Consider the following 22,113-nt stretch of genomic DNA (forward strand, 5'->3'; position numbering starts at 1 on the left):
GGCCAAACAGCGTTTTCCCCTTGAAAGGAATGTTAAGTAGCTTGTTCTTGGAAGACGCATCAGCCGACCAAGATTTCAACCAAAGCGCTCTGCGCGCCACAATAGCAAACCCAGAATTCTTAGCCGCTAACCTAGCCAATTGCAAAGTGGCGTCTAGGGTAAAAGAATTAGCCAATTTGAGAGCATTGATTCTGTCCATAATCTCCTCATAAGGAGGAGAATCACTATCGACCGCCTTTATCAGCTCATCGAACCAGAAACATGCGGCTGTAGAGACAGGGACAACGCATGAAATTGGTTGTAGAAGGTAACCCTGCTGAACAAACATCTTTTTAAGCAAACCTTCTAATTTTTTATCCATAGGATCTTTGAAAGCACAACTATCCTCTATGGGTATAGTGGTGCGTTTGTTTAAAGTGGAAACCGCTCCCTCGACCTTGGGGACTGTCTGCCATAAGTCCTTTCTGGGGTCGACCATAGGAAACAATTTTTTAAATATGGGGGGAGGGACGAAAGGAATACCGGGCCTTTCCCATTCTTTATTAACAATGTCCGCCACCCGCTTGGGTATAGGAAAAGCTTCTGGGAGCCCCGGCACCTCTAGGAACTTGTCCATTTTACATAGTTTCTCTGGGATGACCAACTTGTCACAATCATCCAGAGTGGATAATACCTCCTTAAGCAGAATGCGGAGATGTTCCAACTTAAATTTAAATGTAATCACATCAGGTTCAGCTTGTTGAGAAATGTTCCCTGAATCAGTAATTTCTCCCTCAGACAAAACCTCCCTGGCCCCATCAGACTGGGTTAGGGGCCCTTCAGAAACATTATTATCAGCGTCGTCATGCTCTTCGGTATCTAAAACAGAGCAGTCGCGCTTACGCTGATAAGTGTTCATTTTGGCTAAAATGTTTTTGACAGAATTATCCATTACAGCCGTTAATTGTTGCATAGTAAGGAGTATTGGCGCGCTAGATGTACTAGGGGCCTCCTGAGTGGGCAAGACTCGTGTAGACGAAGGAGGGAATGATGCAGTACCATGCTTACTCCCCTCACTTGAGGAATCATCTTGGGCATCATTGTCATTGTCACATAAATCACATTTATTTAAATGAATAGGAATTCTGGCTTCCCCACATTCAGAACACAGTCTATCTGGTAGTTCAGACATGTTAAACAGGCATAAACTTGATAACAAAGTACAAAAAACGTTTTAAAATAAAACCGTTACTGTCACTTTAAATTTTAAACTGAACACACTTTATTACTGCAATTGCGAAAAAACATGAAGGAATTGTTCAAAATTCACCAAATTTTCACCACAGTGTCTTAAAGCCTTAAAAGTATTGCACACCAAATTTGGAAGATTTAACCCTTAAAATAACGGAACCGGAGCCGTTTTGAACTTTAACCCCTTTACAGTCCCTGGTATCTGCTTTGCTGAGACCCAACCAAGCCCAAAGGGGAATACGATACCAAATGACGCCTTCAGAAAGTCTTTTCTAAGTATCAGAGCTCCTCTCACATGCGACTGCATGCCATGCCTCTCAAAAACAAGTGCGCAACACCGGCGCGAAAATGAGGCTCTGCCTATGCTTTGGGAAAGCCCCTAAAGAATAAGGTGTCTAAAACAGTGCCTGCCGATATTATTATATCAAAATACCCAAATAAAATGATTCCTCAAGGCTAAATATGTGTTAATAATGAATCGATTTAGCCCAGAAAAAGTCTACAGTCTTAATAAGCCCTTGTGAAGCCCTTATTTACGATCGTAATAAACATGGCTTACCGGATCCCATAGGGAAAATGACAGCTTCCAGCATTACATCGTCTTGTTAGAATGTGTCATACCTCAAGCAGCAAGAGACTGCTCACTGTTCCCCCAACTGAAGTTAATTGCTCTCAACAGTCCTGTGTGGAACAGCCATGGATTTTAGTGACGGTTGCTAAAATCATTTTCCTCATACAAACAGAAATCTTCATCTCTTTTCTGTTTCTGAGTAAATAGTACATACCAGCACTATTTTAAAATAACAAACTCTTGATTGAATAATAAAAACTACAGTTAAACACTAAAAAACTCTAAGCCATCTCCGTGGAGATGTTGCCTGTACAACGGCAAAGAGAATGACTGGGGTAGGCGGAGCCTAGGAGGGATCATGTGACCAGCTTTGCTGGGCTCTTTGCCATTTCCTGTTGGGGAAGAGAATATCCCACAAGTAAGGATGACGCCGTGGACCGGACACACCTATGTTGGAGAAATATCTTATTAAAACACTGCATGATATACTATACTACTTTACACTGATAAAAGTTTTAAGGGCTGCATAAAGTGTGTGTGTGTATATATGTATATATATATATATATATATATATATATATATATATATATATATATATATGCATGCATACACACACACATATAAAACTCATCAATTAAAATGAAAATGATCTACATACAACAGAAATGCTTTGAACTATTGAAAACTTTTGTGTGATTTTGTGGCAAAATGTGCATCATTTTACGTCTAAAATGTGGGAAAGTAAGGGCTCTGAATTTTATAGAACACACTCTAGACTATCTGGTGAGTGGAAAAAACTATAGAATGCAAATTTAATTTAAACGAGAATCAGGCAAAATAAATAACGAAAATACAATTATTTTTTTCCCTTCTACTAATGTTGTAACTTTTTACAGGGATATAAGAGTTCTGTGCCCCTTTAAGCTTTTTATATATAAGCAATAACTGGCAGTATGTGGGAGATTCATGTTTAAAGTTACAAACTCCTGGAAAACATAACTATAGTATAACATACTTCTTAAATCAAAATGACAATCTACGCCAGGGTTGTCTGTATCCTCTAGGGCTGAAACAGACCAGATTTTGTATTACTTTAATTTTGTCATATCAAATAGCTGTGTTTGCATGTTGAAAGCACAATCTAAGGCTAAAGTAAACAAGGTGCAATATCAGAAATCAAACTTCCAGTGTGTGGGAGGGGACCCAGCCCATTTAAAAGAGTGTTCCAGCAGAAACTTTGAATACAACAAATTTATCAGCTGGTTCGCTGAGTAAAATGTCTTCGAGTAATAAAATATTCACTATGCAGTAGGTTTACATATTGCTCTGCTTCTTTTCCCTGGCAGAGTGACACATTTTCCAGTCTCTATGTTAACTGCTGGGTTTGACATTAAACTGTAAGAAGCACGATAAGCTGCCAGATAATCTAATAATAGGGAATAGTCCTTAGAATAGTGTAAGGAAGTATGAAACCATTAGCTCAGAACTGGTTTCATCGGTCTCTCTCTGAATAATATATCTAAACATATTCCGATACACACACTACAGAATGTGCCACTGTTCTGGAGCCAAGCATTAGTTTACACCTTAAAGGCCAACCTACAAAATAACTAACATCCTGGTGGTTCATAATTAAGATGTGTAAGGCAATTCACACTTCCTTACAACATAGGGTGAATCTCTTTCCATGCAAGGTTGTCTGGCGGTGAAGGAATTAATAAATATCTTGTTAACAGGCATGTCTGTCATTAGTCCGTTCAGCTAATGAGTGGTGAGTGATCCTGCATCATAAGGTCTGTAAGAGGATTACATATTTCTCTTTTAAGTTTTGGGGGCCTGTAATTCTGCTGTTACTGTAACCTTTTATGTGCTAGAACAAAGCACACAATAACAAAAAGTCCAAATGAAAAGGTAGTCACGTATGTACACCAAACACACCCTTATATATGTTACTGTTTGACAATACAGAAGTAACCCACCTTGAGGTCCTTGTTCAGTCCTATGACACAGGTAGGTGTGAAAGCAAGAGACAGAAAGTGTGACAGGGGGAACCAGAACCAGAACTGAGTGAAGACCAGCACCCCCACCACAGATGGCATGTGAGTATGGCCTGTGCGAGACTGCAGCGAGATAGTTACATTGTGGCCACCTGTGGAAGAGACAGAATGTTAGATTATAAACCTATACAGATGTTTTAAGGACTTCCTTATATATTAGTAAACCTGTCTGTAGCAGCCAGTGAAGTGTTAAGTGAAAGTATCCAAAGCCAGGCCTTCTTCTGACAAAGTGAGGTGAAGAGGGCAGCAGGCAGGGTCATTACCGCTAAAGGCCAGATGCTGTTGGCTAATAACATTACAGAGTCATTAGCCGTTTGTTGTCTGAGTAAAGCAATACATAGCAACATTCCTTTGTCAAGGATAACTCTTTGAATGCTGGATGGATACCTGGGCTATTATAAATACACAAGAATGCCTGGCAGACAAAATTTAAGAGGTCATATTGCATACAGTTCATACAGGCAGCAGTTTACTGGAAATATTTGATATATGACACACTCACCTGCATCTAAAATTCCCTGGGCCAGAATTGCACCAAACTTTGCCATCACATCATCGTGTTTGTCATTAATGACTTTAGAGTATAGTTGACGGAATTGGTTAACCTATAGAAGTGAGAAATGCATGTAGTGAAACCTGGTTTGACCACCATTACAAGTGAGTTATGTAAAATCAAAGATTTGTTAACTTTTTTTTTTAAATGGGAGGCCAAGTGAAAAATATATAAAGTCTATAGCTAAAATTAAAAAAGGATTTTATATATTTATATATATATATATATATATATATATATATATATATATATATATGTGCACTATCTGGATTTGTGGAAAATAAGTGCTTTATTGGCACGTCAAACAGGTAACGTTTCGGGGATCAATCACTCCATCTGATCAAGTGAAAAAATAAACAAACAAGTGATTATAACAGGTGTAAACCCCACCCCCAATCAAAGAAGAACAGCCCCTGTTACAACAGGAAGTGACATAGAAATATACAAAACATCAAAATAAAGTTCTATGACTGATATCAGTGATCACAATTACCATAGTTGTGGGGCTGTATACGTGCACAATATATACACACAGTGTTAACCATAAAATAAAAATATACATAAATATGAAAAATAAAAATATGTAAACAATAGGATCCTAAGATGTGGATCCTATCCATAGGTCCTCACTATAGTGCAGGAGGGGAGAAAATGTCAACTTCTACAAGGACTAGAGCCAAAACTGTACATAAGTATCAAATCCTTATTGTGATGTTAAAAAAACCCATATAATGAACATGCGCTGCTACGACCTAAACACATGTAAGACGTCATACAATCAAAGCATGGGAGTGCCAGACTACATCACGTCTCAGATACATCCATAAAGTGTCCATAGTCGTAAATAGTGACACACTCGTCAACAAACTATTTATCTTGGTCACTCCAAAAAATAGGATGTGAATGATCAAAGAGCCCTCAACACAGCCACCTACCAGTTACAGATGCCCCGTAATTCAATTAGATTGCTGCAATACACAGTCCAAAACGCTAAAGACGCCACACGATTGGGGCGTGGGCGTAACTCATAACGTCATGTGTCTAAGACCTCCCATAGTAACACGTAGAGGGTCCATATATGTAAACAATACCGTAGCAGTGCTCAGGATCAGTCAGCATCACCTGATCTCTCAGGGATCTACATTCCTGAATGCTATCATGGGTGGACCATATTCCTTAAACGGTAGTACTGGATCAGAGTTGACAACCATCCAATGGCGCTTAAGATCTTCATGAAAATACCTTTCGTCGGGTGAATATTCGGTAGTGAAAAGGATCCGCTTGGTCTCAGAGTTGGCGTCTTTGTTCTTCTGTCTAGTTGATTGTGCTGTTAAAACATCGGCTTCAGATAAGTTCTGCATTTCTCTACAGAGTTTGGTAATCTCCGTGCTTGGAGAGCCTCTTTGGGTGAAATGTTTTCCCATATCCTCTACCTGGACTTGTTTCTTAGTTGGATCTGTGCTATTACGTACAGTTATCTGCAACTAAGCCCTTGGAATAGAGTTGATTAGACTTCTAGGATGTGCATTTTGGCGAATAGAATGGAGTTTTTGTCCGTCTGTTTCGAATAAAGTGTTGTTGCTAACGTGTCCCCTTCCTTGTAAATCAACAGATCTAGAAACTCTATACCTTCATCATGGAATTTGAGTTTGAATTTTACTGGATATTGGAGCATATTCAACTCATTAAACCACTCTTCTAGATCGTGTGCTGTACTATTCCAAATGAAGAACAGGTCGTCTATGTATCACTGAGATGATAGAAGCTAATGACATAATTGTCAAATTAAGCAACAGACCCCTGACTTACGCCGAGAGATCCCTATTAAAACATAATTTATGCTTACCTGATAAATTCCTTTCTTCTGTTGTGTGATCAGTCCACGGGTCATCATTACTTCGGGGATATAACTCCTCCCCAACAGGAAATGCAAGAGGATTCACCCAGCAGAGCTGCATATAGCTCCTCCCCTCTACGTCACTCCCAGTCATTCGACCAAGAATCAACGAGAAAGGAGAAACCAAGGGTGAAGTGGTGACTGGAGTATAATTTAAAAGATATTTACCTGCCTTAAAAAACAGGGCGGGCCGTGGACTGATCACACAACAGAAGAAAGGAATTTATCAGGTAAGCATAAATTATGTTTTCTTCTGTTATGTGTGATCAGTCCACGGGTCATCATTACTTCTGGGATACCAATACCAAAGCAAAAGTACACGGATGACGGGAGGGATAGGCAGGCTCATTATACAGAAGGAACCACTGCCTGAAGAACCTTTCTCCCAAAAATAGCCTCCGAAGAAGCAAAAGTGTCAAATTTGTAAAATTTGGAAAAAGTATGAAGCGAAGACCAAGTTGCAGCCTTGCAAATCTGTTCAACAGAGGCCTCATTCTTAAAGGCCCAAGTGGAAGCCACAGCTCTAGTAGAATGAGCTGTAATTCTTTCAGGAGGCTGCTGTCCAGCAGTCTCATAGGCTAAACGAATTATGCTACGAAGCCAGAAGGAGAGAGAGGTAGCCGAAGCCTTATGACCTCTCCTCTGACCAGAGTACACGACAAACAGGGAAGACGTTTGTCGAAAATCCTTAGTTGCCTGCAAGTAGAACTTGAGGGCACGAACTACATCCAGATTGTGTAGAAGACGTTCCTTCTTTGAAGAAGGATTCGGGCACAGGGAAGGCACCACGATCTCTTGATTGATGTTCCTGTTAGTGACTACCTTAGGTAAGAACCCAGGTTTTGTACGCAGAACTACCTTATCTGAATGAAAAATCAAATAAGGAGAATCACAATGTAAAGCTGATAACTCAGAGACTCTCCGAGCCGAAGAAATAGCCATTAAAAATAACACTTTCCAAGATAACAACTTTATATCAATGGAATGAAGGGGTTCAAACGGAACTCCTTGTAGAACGTTAAGAACAAGGTTTAAACTCCATGGCGGAGCAACAGTTTTAAACACAGGCTTGATCCTAGCTAAAGCCTGACAAAAGGCCTGGACATCTGGATTTTCTGACAGACGCCTGTGTAACAAGATGGACAGAGCTGAGATCTGTCCCTTTAATGAACTAGCCGATAAACCCTTTTCTAAACCTTCTTGTAGAAAGGACAATATCCTAGGAATCCTAACCTTACTCCAGGAGTAACCTTTGGATTCGCACCAGTATAGATATTTACGCCATATCTTATGGTAAATCCTCCTGGTAACAGGCTTCCTAGCCTGTATCAGGGTATCAATAACCGACTCAGAAAAACCACGTTTTGATAAAAACATAATTTATGCTTACCTGATAAATTCCTTTCTTCTGTTGTGTGATCAGTCCACGGGTCATCATTACTTCTGGGATATAACTCCTCCCCAACAGGAAATGCAAGAGGATTCACCCAGCAGAGCTGCATATAGCTCCTCCCCTCTACGTCAGTCCCAGTCATTCGACCAAGAATCAACGAGAAAGGAGTAACCAAGGGTGAAGTGGTGACTGGAGTATAATTTAAAAGATATTTACCTGCCTTAAAACAGGGCGGGCCGTGGACTGATCACACAACAGAAGAAAGGAATTTATCAGGTAAGCATAAATTATGTTTTCTTCTGTTATGTGTGATCAGTCCACGGGTCATCATTACTTCTGGGATACCAATACCAAAGCAAAAGTACACGGATGACGGGAGGGATAGGCAGGCTCATTATACAGAAGGAACCACTGCCTGAAGAACCTTTCTCCCAAAAATAGCCTCCGAAGAAGCAAAAGTGTCAAATTTGTAAAATTTGGAAAAAGTATGAAGCGAAGACCAAGTTGCAGCCTTGCAAATCTGTTCAACAGAGGCCTCATTCTTAAAGGCCCAAGTGGAAGCCACAGCTCTAGTGGAGTGAGCTGTAATTCTTTCAGGAGGCTGCTGTCCAGCAGTCTCATAGGCTAAACGTATTATGCTACGAAGCCAAAAAGAGAGAGAGGTAGCAGAAGCTTTTTGACCTCTCCTCTGTCCAGAATAAACGACAAACAGGGAAGAAGTTTGGCGAAAATCTTTAGTTGCCTGCAAGTAGAACTTGAGGGCACGAACTACATCCAGATTGTGTAGAAGACGTTCCTTCTTTGAAGAAGGATTTGGACACAAGGATGGAACAACAATCTCTTGATTGATATTCCTGTTAGTGACTACCTTAGGTAAGAACCCAGGTTTAGTACGTAGAACTACCTTGTCTGAGTGAAAAATCAGATAAGGAGAATCACAATGTAAGGCTGATAACTCAGAGACTCTTCGAGCCGAGGAAATAGCCATTAAAAACAGAACTTTCCAAGATAACAATTTTATATCAATGGAATGAAGGGGTTCAAACGGAACACCCTGTAAAACGTTAAGAACTAAGTTTAAACTCCATGGCGGAGCAACAGCTTTAAACACAGGCTTGATCCTAGCTAAAGCCTGACAAAAGGCCTGGACGTCTGGATTTTCTGACAGACGCCTGTGTAACAAGATGGACAGAGCTGAAATCTGTCCCTTTAATGAACTAGCTGATAGACCCTTTTCTAAACCTTCTTGTAGAAAGGACAATATCCTAGCGATCCTAACCTTACTCCAAGAGTAACCTTTGGATTCGCACCAGTATAGGTATTTACGCCATATTTTATGGTAAATCCTTCTGGTAACAGGCTTCCTAGCCTGTATCAGGGTATCAATAACCGACTCAGAAAAACCACGTTTTGATAAAATCAAGCGTTCAATTTCCAAGCAGTCAGCTTCAGAGAAGTTAGATTTTGATGTTTGAATGGACCCTGTATCAGAAGGTCCTGTCTTAGAGGTAGAGACCAAGGCGGACAGGATGACATGTCCACTAGATCTGCATACCAAGTCCTGCGTGGCCATGCAGGCGCTATTAGAATCACTGATGCTCTCTCCTGTTTGATTTTGGCAATCAATCGAGGAAGCAGCGGGAAGGGTGGGAACACATAAGCCATCCCGAAGTTCCAAGGTGCTGTCAAAGCATCTATCAGAACCGCTCCCGGATCCCTGGATCTGGACCCGTAGAGAGGAAGTTTGGCGTTCTGGCGAGACGCCATGAGATCTATCTCTGGTTTGCCCCAACGTCGAAGTATTTGGGCAAAGACCTCCGGATGAAGTTCCCACTCCCCCGGATGAAAAGTCTGGCGACTCAAGAAATCCGCCTCCCAGTTCTCCACTCCCGGGATGTGGATTGCTGATAGGTGGCAAGAGTGAGACTCTGCCCAGCGAATTATCTTTGATACTTCCATCATTGCTAGGGAGCTTCTTGTCCCTCCCTGATGGTTGATGTAAGCTACAGTCGTGATGTTGTCCGACTGAAACCTGATGAACCCCCGAGTTGTTAATTGGGGCCAAGCCAGAAGGGCATTGAGAACTGCTCTCAATTCCAGGATGTTTATTGGAAGGAGACTCTCCTCCTGATTCCATAGTCCCTGAGCCTTCAGAGAATTCCAGACAGCGCCCCAACCTAGTAGGCTGGCGTCTGTTGTTACAATTGTCCATTCTGGCCTGCTGAATGGCATCCCCCTGGACAGGTGTGGCCGATAAAGCCACCATAGAAGAGAATTTCTGGTCTCTTGATTCAGATTCAGAGTAGGGGACAAATCTGAGTAATCCCCATTCCACTGACTTAGCATGCACAATTGCAGCGGTCTGAGGTGTAGGCGTGCAAAAGGTACTATGTCCATTGCCGCTACCATTAAGCCGATCACCTCCATGCATTGAGCTACTGACGGGTGTTGAATGGAATGAAGGACACGGCATGCATTTTGAAGTTTTGTTAACCTGTCTTCTGTCAGGTAAATCTTCATTTCTACAGAATCTATAAGAGTCCCCAAGAATGGAACTCTTGTGAGAGGAAAAAGAGAACTCTTCTTTTCGTTCACTTTCCATCCATGCGACCTTAGAAATGCCAGAACTAACTCTGTATGAGACTTGGCAGTTTGAAAGCTTGAAGCTTGTATTAGAATGTCGTCTAGGTACGGAGCTACCGAAATCCCTCGCGGTCTTAGTACCGCCAAAAGGGCACCCAGAACCTTTGTGAAGATTCTTGGAGCCGTAGCCAATCCGAATGGAAGAGCTACAAACTGGTAGTGCCTGTCTAAGAAGGCAAACCTTAGATACCGGTGATGATCTTTGTGAATCGGTATGTGAAGGTAAGCATCTTTTAAATCCACTGTGGTCATGTACTGACCCTTTTGGATCATGGGTAAGATTGTCCGAATAGTTTCCATTTTGAACGATGGAACTCTTAGGAATTTGTTTAGAATCTTTAAATCTAAGATTGGCCTGAAAGTTCCCTCTTTTTTGGGAACCACAAACAGGTTTGAGTAGAACCCTTGTCCTTGTTCCGACCGTGGAACCGGATGGATCACTCCCATTAATAACAGATCTTGTACACAGCGTAGAAACGCTTCTTTCTTTATCTGGTTTGTTGACAACCTTGACAGATGAAATCTCCCTCTTGGGGGAGATAATTTGAAGTCTAGAAGGTATCCCTGAGATATGATCTCTAGCGCCCAGGGATCCTGAACATCTCTTGCCCAGGCCTGGGCGAAGAGAGAAAGTCTGCCCCCCACTAGATCCGGTCCCGGATCGGGGGCTCTCGGTTCATGCTGTCTTTGGGGCAGCAGCAGGTTTCCTGGCCTGCTTGCTCTTGTTCCAGGACTGGTTAGGCTTCCAGCCTTGCCTGTAACGAGCAACAGCTCCCTCCTGTTTTGGTGCAGTGGAGGTTGATGCTGCTCCTGTTTTGAAATTCCGAAAGGGACGAAAATTAGACTGTCTAGCCTTAGCTTTGGCTTTGTCTTGAGGTAGGGCGTGGCCCTTACCTCCTGTAATGTCAGCGATAATTTCTTTCAAACCGGGCCCAAATAAAGACTGCCCCTTGAAAGGTATATTAAGTAATTTGGACTTAGAAGTAACATCCGCTGACCACGATTTTAGCCACAGCGCCCTACGTGCCTGTATGGCGAATCCTGAGTTCTTAGCCGTAAGTTTGGTTAAATGTACTACGGCCTCCGAAATGAATGAATTAGCTAGTTTAAGGACTCTAAGCCTGTCCGTAATGTCGTCTAGCGTAGATGAACTAAGGTTCTCTTCCAGAGACTCAATCCAAAATGCTGCCGCAGCCGTAATCGGCGCGATACATGCAAGGGGTTGCAATATAAAACCTTGTTGAACAAACATTTTCTTAAGGTAACCCTCTAATTTTTTATCCATTGGATCTGAAAAAGCACAGCTATCCTCCACCGGGATAGTGGTACGCTTAGCTAAAGTAGAAACTGCTCCCTCCACCTTAGGGACCGTTTGCCATAAGTCCCGAGTGGTGGTGTCTATTGGAAACATCTTTCTAAATATTGGAGGGGGTGAGAACGGCACACCGGGTCTATCCCACTCCTTAGTAACAATTTCAGTTAGTCTCTTAGGTATAGGAAAAACGTCAGTACTCGCCGGTACCGCAAAGTATTTATCCAACCTACACAGTTTCTCTGGTATTGCAACGGTGTTACAATCATTGAGAGCTGCTAAGACCTCCCCTAGTAATACACGGAGGTTCTCCAATTTAAATTTAAAATTTGAAATATCTGAATCCAATCTGTTTGGATCAGAACCGTCACCTACAGAATGAAGCTCTCCGTCCTCATGCTCTGCAAGCTGTGACGCAGTATCAGACATGGCCCTAGTATTGTCAGCGCACTCTGTTCTCACCCCAGAGTGATCACGCTTGCCTCTTAGTTCTGGTAATTTAGACAAAACTTCAGTCATAACAGTAGCCATATCTTGTAATGTTATCTGTAATGGCCGCCCAGATGTACTAGGCGCCATAATATCACGCACCTCCCGGGCGGGAGATGCAGGTACTGCCGCGTGAGGCGAGTTAGTCGGCATAACTCTCCCCTCGCTGTTTGGTGAAATTTGTTCAAATTGTACAGATTGACTTTTATTTAAAGTAGCATCAATACAGTTAGTACATAAATTTCTATTGGGCTCCACCTTGGCATTGGAACAAATGACACAGATATCTTCCTCTGAGTCAGACATGTTTAACACACTAGCAATAAACTTGCAACTTGGTTATAATCTTTTTTAGCAAAAACGTACTGTGCCTCAAAGAGGTACTAAACGATTAAATGACAGTTGAAATAATGAACTGAAAAATAGTTATAGCATCAAACTTTAAACAACACAACTTTTAGCAAAGGTTTGTTCCCATTAGAAAAATAACAATAATTAAATTTGACATAAAAATTACAGAGCAACGTTTTTATTCACAGTCAATATAAAATTCTCACAGCTCTGCTGAGAGAATCTACCTCCCTCTAAAGAAGTTTGAAGACCCCTGAGATCTGTCAGAGATGAACCGGATCATGCAGGAAATATAAGAGTAACTGACTGGAATTTTTTGATGCGTAGCAAAGAGCGCCAAAAACGGCCCCTCCCCCTCACACACAGCAGTGAAGAGAAACGAAACTGTCATAATTAACACCAAACAACTGCCAAGTGGAAAATAATGCCCAAATATTTATTCACTCAGTACCTCAGAAATGTAAACGATTCTACATTCCAGCAAAAACGTTAAACATGATAAATACTTATTAAAAAGATTAGTGACTTTTAACAGAGTAGTTCCGGTGAAATACCATCCCCAGAATACTGAAGTGTATACATACATGTCATTATAACGGTATGGCAGGATTTTCTCATCAATTCCATTCAGAAAATAAAAACTGCTACATACCTCAATGCAGATTCATCTGCCCGCTGTCCCCTGATCTGAAGCTTTTACCTCCCTCAGATGGCCGAGAACAGCAATATGATCTTAACTACTCCGGTTAAAATCATAGTAAAAAACTCTGGTAGATTCTTCCTCAAACTCTGCCAGAGAAGTAATAACACGCTCCGGTGCTATTGTAAAATAACAAACTTTTGATTGAAGTCATAAAAACTAAGTATAATCACCATAGTCCTCTCACACATCCTATCTAGTCGTTGGGTGCAAGAGAATGACTGGGACTGACGTAGAGGGGAGGAGCTATATGCAGCTCTGCTGGGTGAATCCTCTTGCATTTCCTGTTGGGGAGGAGTTATATCCCAGAAGTAATGATGACCCGTGGACTGATCACACATAACAGAAGAAATCAAGCGTTCAATTTCCAAGCAGTCAGCTTCAGAGAAGTTAGATTTTGATGTTCGAATGGACCCTGTATCAGAAGGTCCTGTCTTAGAGGTAGAGACCAAGGCGGACAGGATGACATGTCCACTAGATCTGCATACCAAGTCCTGCGTGGCCATGCAGGCGCTATTAGAATCACTGATGCTCTCTCCTGTTTGATTTTGGCAATCAATCGAGGAAGCAGCGGGAAGGGTGGAAACACATAAGCCATCCCGAAGTTCCAAGGTGCTGTCAAAGCATCTATCAGAACCGCTCCCGGATCCCTGGATCTGGACCCGTAGCGAGGAAGTTTGGCGTTCTGGCGAGACGCCATGAGATCTCTCTCTGGTTTGCCCCAACTTCGAAGTATTTGGGCAAAGACCTCCGGATGAAGTTCCCACTCCCCCGGATGAAAAGTCTGGCGACTCAAGAAATCCGCCTCCCAGTTCTCCACTCCCGGGATGTGGATTGCTGACAGGTGGCAAGAGTGAGACTCTGCCCAGCGAATTATCTTTGATACTTCCATCATTGCTAGGGAGCTTCTTGTCCCTCCTTGATGGTTGATGTAAGCTACAGTCGTGATGTTGTCCGACTGAAACCTGATGAACCCCCGAGTTTTTAACTGGGGCCAAGCCAGAAGGGCATTGAGAACTGCTCTCAATTCCAGAATGTTTATTGGCAGGAGACTTTCCTCCTGATTCCATTGTCCCTGAGCCTTCAGAGAATTCCAGACAGCGCCCCAACCTAGTAGGCTGGCGTCTGTTGTTACAATTGTCCAGTCCGGCCTGCTGAATGGCATCCCCCTGGACAGATGTGGCCGAGAAAGCCACCATAGAAGAGAGTTTCTGGTCTCTTGATCCAGATTCAGAGTAGGGGACAAGTCTGAGTAATCCCCATTCCACTGACTCAGCATGCACAATTGCAGCGGTCTGAGATGTAGACGTGCAAAGGGTACTATGTCCATTGCTGCTACCATTAAGCCGATCACCTCCATGCATTGAGTTACTGACGGGAGTTGAATGGAATGAAGGACACGGCATGCATTTAGAAGCTTTGTTAATCTGTCTTCTGTCAGATAAATCTTCATTTCTACAGAATCTATAAGAGTCCCCAAGAATGGAACTCTTGTGAGAGGAAAGAGAGAACTCTTCTTTTCGTTCACTTTCCATCCATGCGACCTTAGAAATGCCAGAACTAACTCTGTATGAGACTTGGCAGTTTGAAAGCTTGAAGCTTGTATCAGAATGTCGTCTAGGTACGGAGCTACCGAAATTCCTCGCGGTCTTAGTACCGCCAGAAGGGCACCCAGAACCTTTGTGAAGATTCTTGGAGCCGTAGCCAATCCGAATGGAAGAGCTACAAACTGGTAATGCCTGTCTAAGAAGGCAAACCTTAGATACCGGTAATGATCTTTGTGAATCGGTATGTGAAGGTAAGCATCCTTTAAATCCACTGTGGTCATGTACTGACCCTTTTGGATCATGGGTAAGATTGTCCGAATAGTTTCCATTTTGAACGATGGAACTCTTAGGAATTTGTTTAGGATCTTTAAATCCAAGATTGGCCTGAAAGTTCCCTCTTTTTTGGGAACCACAAACAGGTTTGAGTAAAACCCTTGTCCTTGTTCCGACCGCGGAACCGGATGGATCACTCCCATTAATAACAGATCTTGTACACAGCGTAGAAACGCTTCTTTCTTTATCTGGTTTGTTGACAACCTTGACAGATGAAATCTCCCTCTTGGGGGAGAGAATTTGAAGTCTAGAAGGTATCCCTGAGATATGATCTCTAGCGCCCAGGGATCCTGAACATCTCTTGCCCAAGCCTGGGCGAAGAGAGAGAGTCTGCCCCCCACTAGATCCGGTCCCGGATCGGGGGCCCTCGATTCATGCTGTCTTTGGGGCAGCAGCAGGTTTCCTGGCCTGCTTGCCCTTGTTCCAGGACTGGTTAGGTTTCCAGCCTTGTCTGTAACGAGCAACAGCTCCTTCCTGTTTTGGTGCAGTGGAAGTTGGTGCTGCTCCTGCTTTGAAATTCCGAAAGGGACGAAAATTAGACTGTCTAGCCTTAGCTTTGGCTTTGTCTTGAGGCAGGGCGTGGCCCTTACCTCCTGTAATGTCAGCGATAATTTCTTTCAAACCGGGCCCAAATAAAGTTTGCCCCTTGAAAGGTATATTAAGTAATTTGGACTTAGAAGTTACATCAGCTGACCAGGATTTTAGCCACAGCGCCCTACGTGCCTGAATGGCGAATCCTGAGTTCTTAGCCGTAAGTTTGGTTAAATGTACTACGGCCTCCGAAATGAATGAATTAGCTAGTTTAAGGACTCTAAGCCTGTCCGTAATGTCGTCCAGCGTAGCTGAACTAAGGTTCTCTTCCAGAGACTCAATCCAAAATGCTGCCGCAGCCGTAATCGGCGCGATGCATGCAAGGGGTTGCAATATAAAACCTTGTTGAACAAACATTTTCTTAATGTAACCCTCTAATTTTTTATCCATTGGATCTGAAAAAGCACAGCTATCCTCCACCGGGATAGTGGTACGCTTAGCTAAAGTAGAAACTGCTCCCTCCACCTTAGGTACCGTTTGCCATAAGTCCCGTGTGGTGGCGTCTATTGGAAACATCTTTCTAAATATTGGAGGGGGTGAGAACGGCACACCGGGTCTATCCCACTCCTTAGTAACAATTTCAGTTAGTCTCTTAGGTATAGGAAAAACGTCAGTACTCGCCGGTACCGCAAAGTATTTATCCAACCTACACAATTTCTCTGGTATTGCAACAGTGTTACAATCATTAAGAGCCGCTAAAACCTCCCCTAGTAATACACGGAGGTTCTCCAATTTAAATTTAAAATTTGAAATATCTGAATCCAATCTGTTTGGATCAGAACCGTCACCCACAGAATGAAGCTCTCCGTCCTCATGCTCTGCAAGCTGTGACGCAGTATCAGACATGGCCCTAGTATTATCAGCGCACTCTGTTCTCACCCCAGAGTGATCACGCTTGCCTCTTAGTTCTGGTAATTTAGCCAAAACCTCAGTCATAACAGTAGCCATATCTTGTAATGTTATCTGTAATGGCCGCCCAGATGTACTAGGCGCCACAATATCACGCACCTCCCGGGCGGGAGATGCAGGTACTGACACGTGAGGCGAGTTAGTCGGCATAACTCTCCCCTCGCTGTTTGGTGAAATTTGTTCAATTTGTACAGATTGGCTTTTATTTAAAGTAGCATCAATACAGTTAGTACATAAATTTCTATTGGGCTCCACCTTGGCATTGGAACAAATGACACAGGTATCTTCCTCTGAATCAGACATGTTTAACACACTAGCAATAAACTTGCAACTTGGTTACAATCTTATTTAACAAAAACGTACTGTGCCTCAAAGAAGCACTAAACGATTAAATGACAGTTGAAATAATGAACTGAAAAACAGTTATAGCATCAATCCTTGAAAACAACACAACTTTTAGCAAAGGTTTGTTCCCATTAGTAAAGTAACAATAATTAAATTTGAAACATAAAAATTACAGAGCAACGTTTTTAATCACAGTCAATATATAAGTCTCACAGCTCTGCTGCGAGAATCTACCTCCCTCCAAAGAAGTTTGAAGACCCCTGAGTTCTGTTAGAGATGAACCGGATCATGCAGGAAATACAAGAGTAACTGACTGGAAATTTTTGATGCGTAGCAAAGAGCGCCAAAAACGGCCCCTCCCCCTCACACACAGCAGTGAAAGAGAAACGAAACTGTCACAATTAAAACAAGCAACTGCCAAGTGGAAAAATAATGCCCAAACATTTATTCACTCAGTACCTCAGAAAATGCAAACGATTCTACATTCCAGCAAAAACGTTTAACATAATAAATACCTATTAAAAGGTTTAATGTACTTTTAACAGAGTAATTCCAGTGAAATACCATCCCCAGAATACTGAAGTGTAGAGTATACATACATGTCATTATAACGGTATGGCAGGATTTTCTCATCAATTCCATTCAGAAAATAAAAACTGCTACATACCTCAATGCAGATTCATCTGCCCGCTGTCCCCTGATCTGAAGCTTTTACCTCCCTCAGATGGCCGAGAAACAGCAATATGATCTTAACTACTCCGGTTAAAATCAAAGTAAAAAACTCTGGTAGATTCTTCTTCAAACTCTGCCAGAGAGGTAATAACACGCTCCGGTGCTATTATAAAATAACAAACTTTTGATTGAAGTTATAAAAACTAAGTATAATCACCATAGTCCTCTCACACATCCTATCTAGTCGTTGGGTGCAAGAGAATGACTGGGAGTGACGTAGAGGGGAGGAGCTATATGCAGCTCTGCTGGGTGAATCCTCTTGCATTTCCTGTTGGGGAGGAGTTATATCCCCGAAGTAATGATGACCCGTGGACTGATCACACATAACAGAAGAAATAGGGGTCTTTCATTTGTACCCTCTCACCCTGCCGATGAAACATACATTGACATCCAGAAACACCAGAGACTTTTAAAATTGAAAGCCCATTTCAAAGGAGAATGCAGTAATGAACTTACATTTCCCTTTAAATCAGCTAGTAGGTTTGATCCTGTGAATCATAGTGAAAGTTTGAAAACGTATACCCGATTGCTGCCCACTTATTTATTATCACCTAACAAACCCAGATTTCACAACAACTTAAGTCAAGAAGAAAGGGCAGCCATTGGGTCTTTGGCAAATGATCCAATGATTGTTATGCACCCTGCGGACAAGGGTGGTGCTGTTGTCGTGATGGAGTATAAACAATACTGGGATAAAATTTGTGAACAACTGGAGGATCCACTGGTTTACCGTAAACTGGATAGAAATTCCATTAAGTTGTTCCAGAAGAACATTGATGAAATGCTTAAGAGGGCACTTCAACGATAACATCTACAAATATTTGACGGTTGAAAACCCCATTTGTCCGATTCTGTACACACTACCCAAGATACACAAATCTTTGGACAAGCCACCCGGAAGTCCTATCGTGTCCGACAGAAACTCAATATTATCTCCCTTGGCCAAGTACATAGACTTTTTCCTACAGCCCTGTGTAGCAAGAATGTCTTCTTTCCTGAGGGACTCGTCCCAGTTTATTGAGGAATTGTTGCGTGGACACTACCAGCTTGAGCCAAACAGCCTCTTAGGACAGCTGACGTAAACAGTTTATATACCATCATCCCCCATGAACTAGGGATCCAGGCAGTTAAGAAAACGCTCCTTAGAACTCCTTATGTAGGTCCTCCGATTGATGTTCTGCTGGACATTTTAAAATGTTACTTGGAAATGAACTTCTTTAAATTTGAGTCCAACTATTACCTACACATATCAGGGACAGCAATGGGGTCAAACATGGCCCCATCTTACGCCAACATTTTTATGGAGGAATACGAGATGGAAGTTTTGAGGATTGCTGCCAAACCACAAGTATCTATGTATTGGCAATACATAGACGACCTGTTCTTCATTTGGAATGGTACAGCATACGATCTAGAAGAGTGGTAAAATGAGCTAAATATGCTCCAAAATCCAGTAAAATTCAAACTCAAATTCCATGATGAAGGTATAGAGTTTCTGGATCTGTTGATTTACAAGGAAGGGGACACGTTGGCAACAACACTTTATTCGAAACCGACGGACAAAAACTCCATTCTATTCGCCAAAAGTGAACATCCTAGAAGTCTAATCAACTCTATTCCAAGGGCTCAGTTGCTGAGAACTGAACGTAATAACACAGATCCAACTAAGAAACAAGTCCAGGTAGAGGATATGGGAAAACGTTTCACCCAAAGAGGCTATCCTAGTACGGAGATTACCAAACTATGTAGAGAAATGCAGAAACTTATATGAAGCCGATGTTTTAACAGCACAATCAACTAGACAGAAGAACAAAGACGCCAACTCTGGGACCAAGTGGATCCTGTTCACCACCGAATACTCACACGACAAAAGGTATTTTCATGAAGATCTTAAGCGCCATTGGATGGTGGTCAACTCTGATCCAGTACTGCTGTTTAAGGAATATGGTCCACCCATGATAGCATTCAGGAAGGGTAAATCCCTGAGAGATCAGCTGATGCCGACTGATCCTGAGCACTGCTACCAGAAGAATTAACTATGCAGTAAGAAAAAGAGATGCTATAGATGTCTGGGGTGCACCACCTGCAACTCCATGATCCAAGGAACGCATTTTCGACATCCCCACACCAATGAGTGCTTCGACATCAAATTCTCTCTCACGTGCACAACTACTCATGTTGTTTACCTACTGAATTTCACTTGTGGACAGTTTTACATGGGTAAAACGAGCGACACCATCCACACTAGGATGGCGAACCATCGACACTCCATCCGTGAGGTTATCAAAAAACAGACTAGTTATTTGCCGGTAGCCAATCATTTCACGAAGCATCAACACACAGTTAGCGATCTGAGATTTATCTTGATCGACCATGTGCCCCCACTAAAAAGAGGGGATAGAAGCCTACGATCACTACAGATTGAAGCAAAATGGATGTTCAAACTTAGAACTTTACATCCTAATGGCCTAAATCATCAGCTGGATTGGCAATGTTATTTATAACATTTCCATCCATTGTATCGTTCCTTAGTTGGTCCAATGGTGGGAGATTGTCATTCTGACATTTGCCTTCCCCCCCCCCCATATTAGTCAGTTAATGTTTGTTTGGGGATTGTCTAATTAATAGTATATATGGATCTTCATACTTCACACAACCTATAAAGCTACATGTTATTAGGCTTCTACTCTCATTTTACCCAGGTTTGTGAGGATCCACTGGAGGATTGCTTCAAGATGGGGGTACATAGTGAATATTCACTACCCCACTCTATTAGTGAGAGGTGGTAAACAACCAGACTATGGCCTTCTATAGTGTATGTGCCCATTTTTATTCATATATGCATATATTTTATATCCTCCCCTTTGGGTAGTGGTAATAGTGATACATACTCACATCTCTAACAGACAGTTTCCATTCCTCTACTATGTCTATTTGTCAATTCTGTCTAGTTTTCCCTCATAAGTAACAGTTACTGTAGTAGGTGATTTGTACAAATCATATACTAATGTTTATGTGTTTGTTTATTCATAGATACCGGCTGATGAGAGTCCAGCATCCTACCAAAATAAGGAGAATTGCCAAACGTCCACACCAGATATTCTTCCATTGACCAATGGTCCTGGCCAAACATCTAATCCTATTGTGGTTTGAGCATTCTTATGTGTAGATTGTGGGAGTGTGTTTATCAGCTTTATGGTCCACCTATTTGTATAGTGAGGCATGGTAGCATAAGTTTTGATTAGTAGTTGTATGTGAATTTTTGAACATAGTATTTGATAATATCCTTTATACAACATACTTACACTTCATGCTAGTACTGAGGTGCTTTTGAGTACATTATGCGACCTTACTGCTCTCCGCATTCAATAGGATATCACACTTAATGTATTTGTTTGTCTCCCATTATTCGGTTATTGCCCTGTGTGACCGATACCTACTAGCGACATGTATTTCCAATATGCAACTATGTTGCAGTTTAGTCTAAATATAGACTTGTCGGTATTTGGTTTTATCTGGTGACTGAGACATTGCACCTAATGAGGGATATCCTTATATATTGTTATTGGGTCTCATGATTTGTGCCGCGGTTGACCACGCCCATTCCTCAATCGTGTGACATTCCTAAGTACCTTATGTGTATATGCTACACTTGCATATTATTTTCTTGTGACATTTGGAGTTACGCTTATTGTGATGTGTTTTTATAACACTGTTGCGGCCATGTCATCTTTAAGTGTAGATTGTGGACAGTGCGTTGGGTATTCTCCTTGTCTTATGTTGTAGTGGTTTGTGTGATCAGTATGCAACTGTGAACGTCACCCTCAAATTATATATTTGTAACATATTACTGCTGTGAGGGCTGTCTGGCTATATACTCATAGTAGGTGTGATTATGACGACTACGGTATTGATTACATATGTGGACTCCACGTGTTACTATGGGAGGTCTTAGACACATGATGTTATGAGTTACGCCCATGCCCAAATCGCGTAGGGTCCTTAGCGTTTTCGACTGTGTATTGCAGCAATCTAATTTAAATACGGGGTATCTGTAACTGGTAGGTGGCTGTGTTGAGGGCTCTGATCATTCACATCCTATGTTTTGGAGTGACCAAGATAAATAGCTTGTTGACAAGTGTGTCACTATTTACGACTATGGACACTTTATGGATGTATCTGAGACGTGATGTAGTCTGACACGCCCACACTTTTATTGTATGGCGTCTTGAATGTGTATAGGTCATAGCAGCGCATGTTCATTATATCGTTTTTTTAATATCACAATAAGGATTTGATACTTTTGGCTCTAGTCCTTGTAGAAGTTGTCATTTTCTTCCCTCCTGCACTATAGTGAGGACCTATGGATAGGATCCACATCTAAGGATCCTATTGTTTACATATTTTTATTTTTCATATTTATGTATTTTTTTCTTTTATGGTTAACACTGTGTATATA

The 22,113-nt window shown here is 41.9% G+C and overlaps 1 protein-coding gene across 1 annotated transcript in view; it reads right to left on the reverse strand.

Annotated features, from left to right (window-relative positions):
- Window positions 1-22,113, reverse strand: part of PSMD1 (proteasome 26S subunit, non-ATPase 1) — a 318,662-nt gene that overhangs the window by 80,671 nt on the left and 215,878 nt on the right. Inside the window, exons 19-20 of the mRNA XM_053710308.1 lie at window positions 4,362-4,464; window positions 3,782-3,951 (exon numbers count right to left, since the gene is read on the reverse strand). Of these exons, the coding sequence (XP_053566283.1) occupies window positions 3,782-3,951; window positions 4,362-4,464 (273 nt within the window). The remainder of the gene's footprint in view (window positions 1-3,781; window positions 3,952-4,361; window positions 4,465-22,113) is intronic.

This window comes from Bombina bombina, chromosome 4 (genome assembly GCF_027579735.1).
Source record: "Bombina bombina isolate aBomBom1 chromosome 4, aBomBom1.pri, whole genome shotgun sequence".
Classification (NCBI taxonomy): Eukaryota; Metazoa; Chordata; class Amphibia; order Anura; family Bombinatoridae; genus Bombina; species Bombina bombina.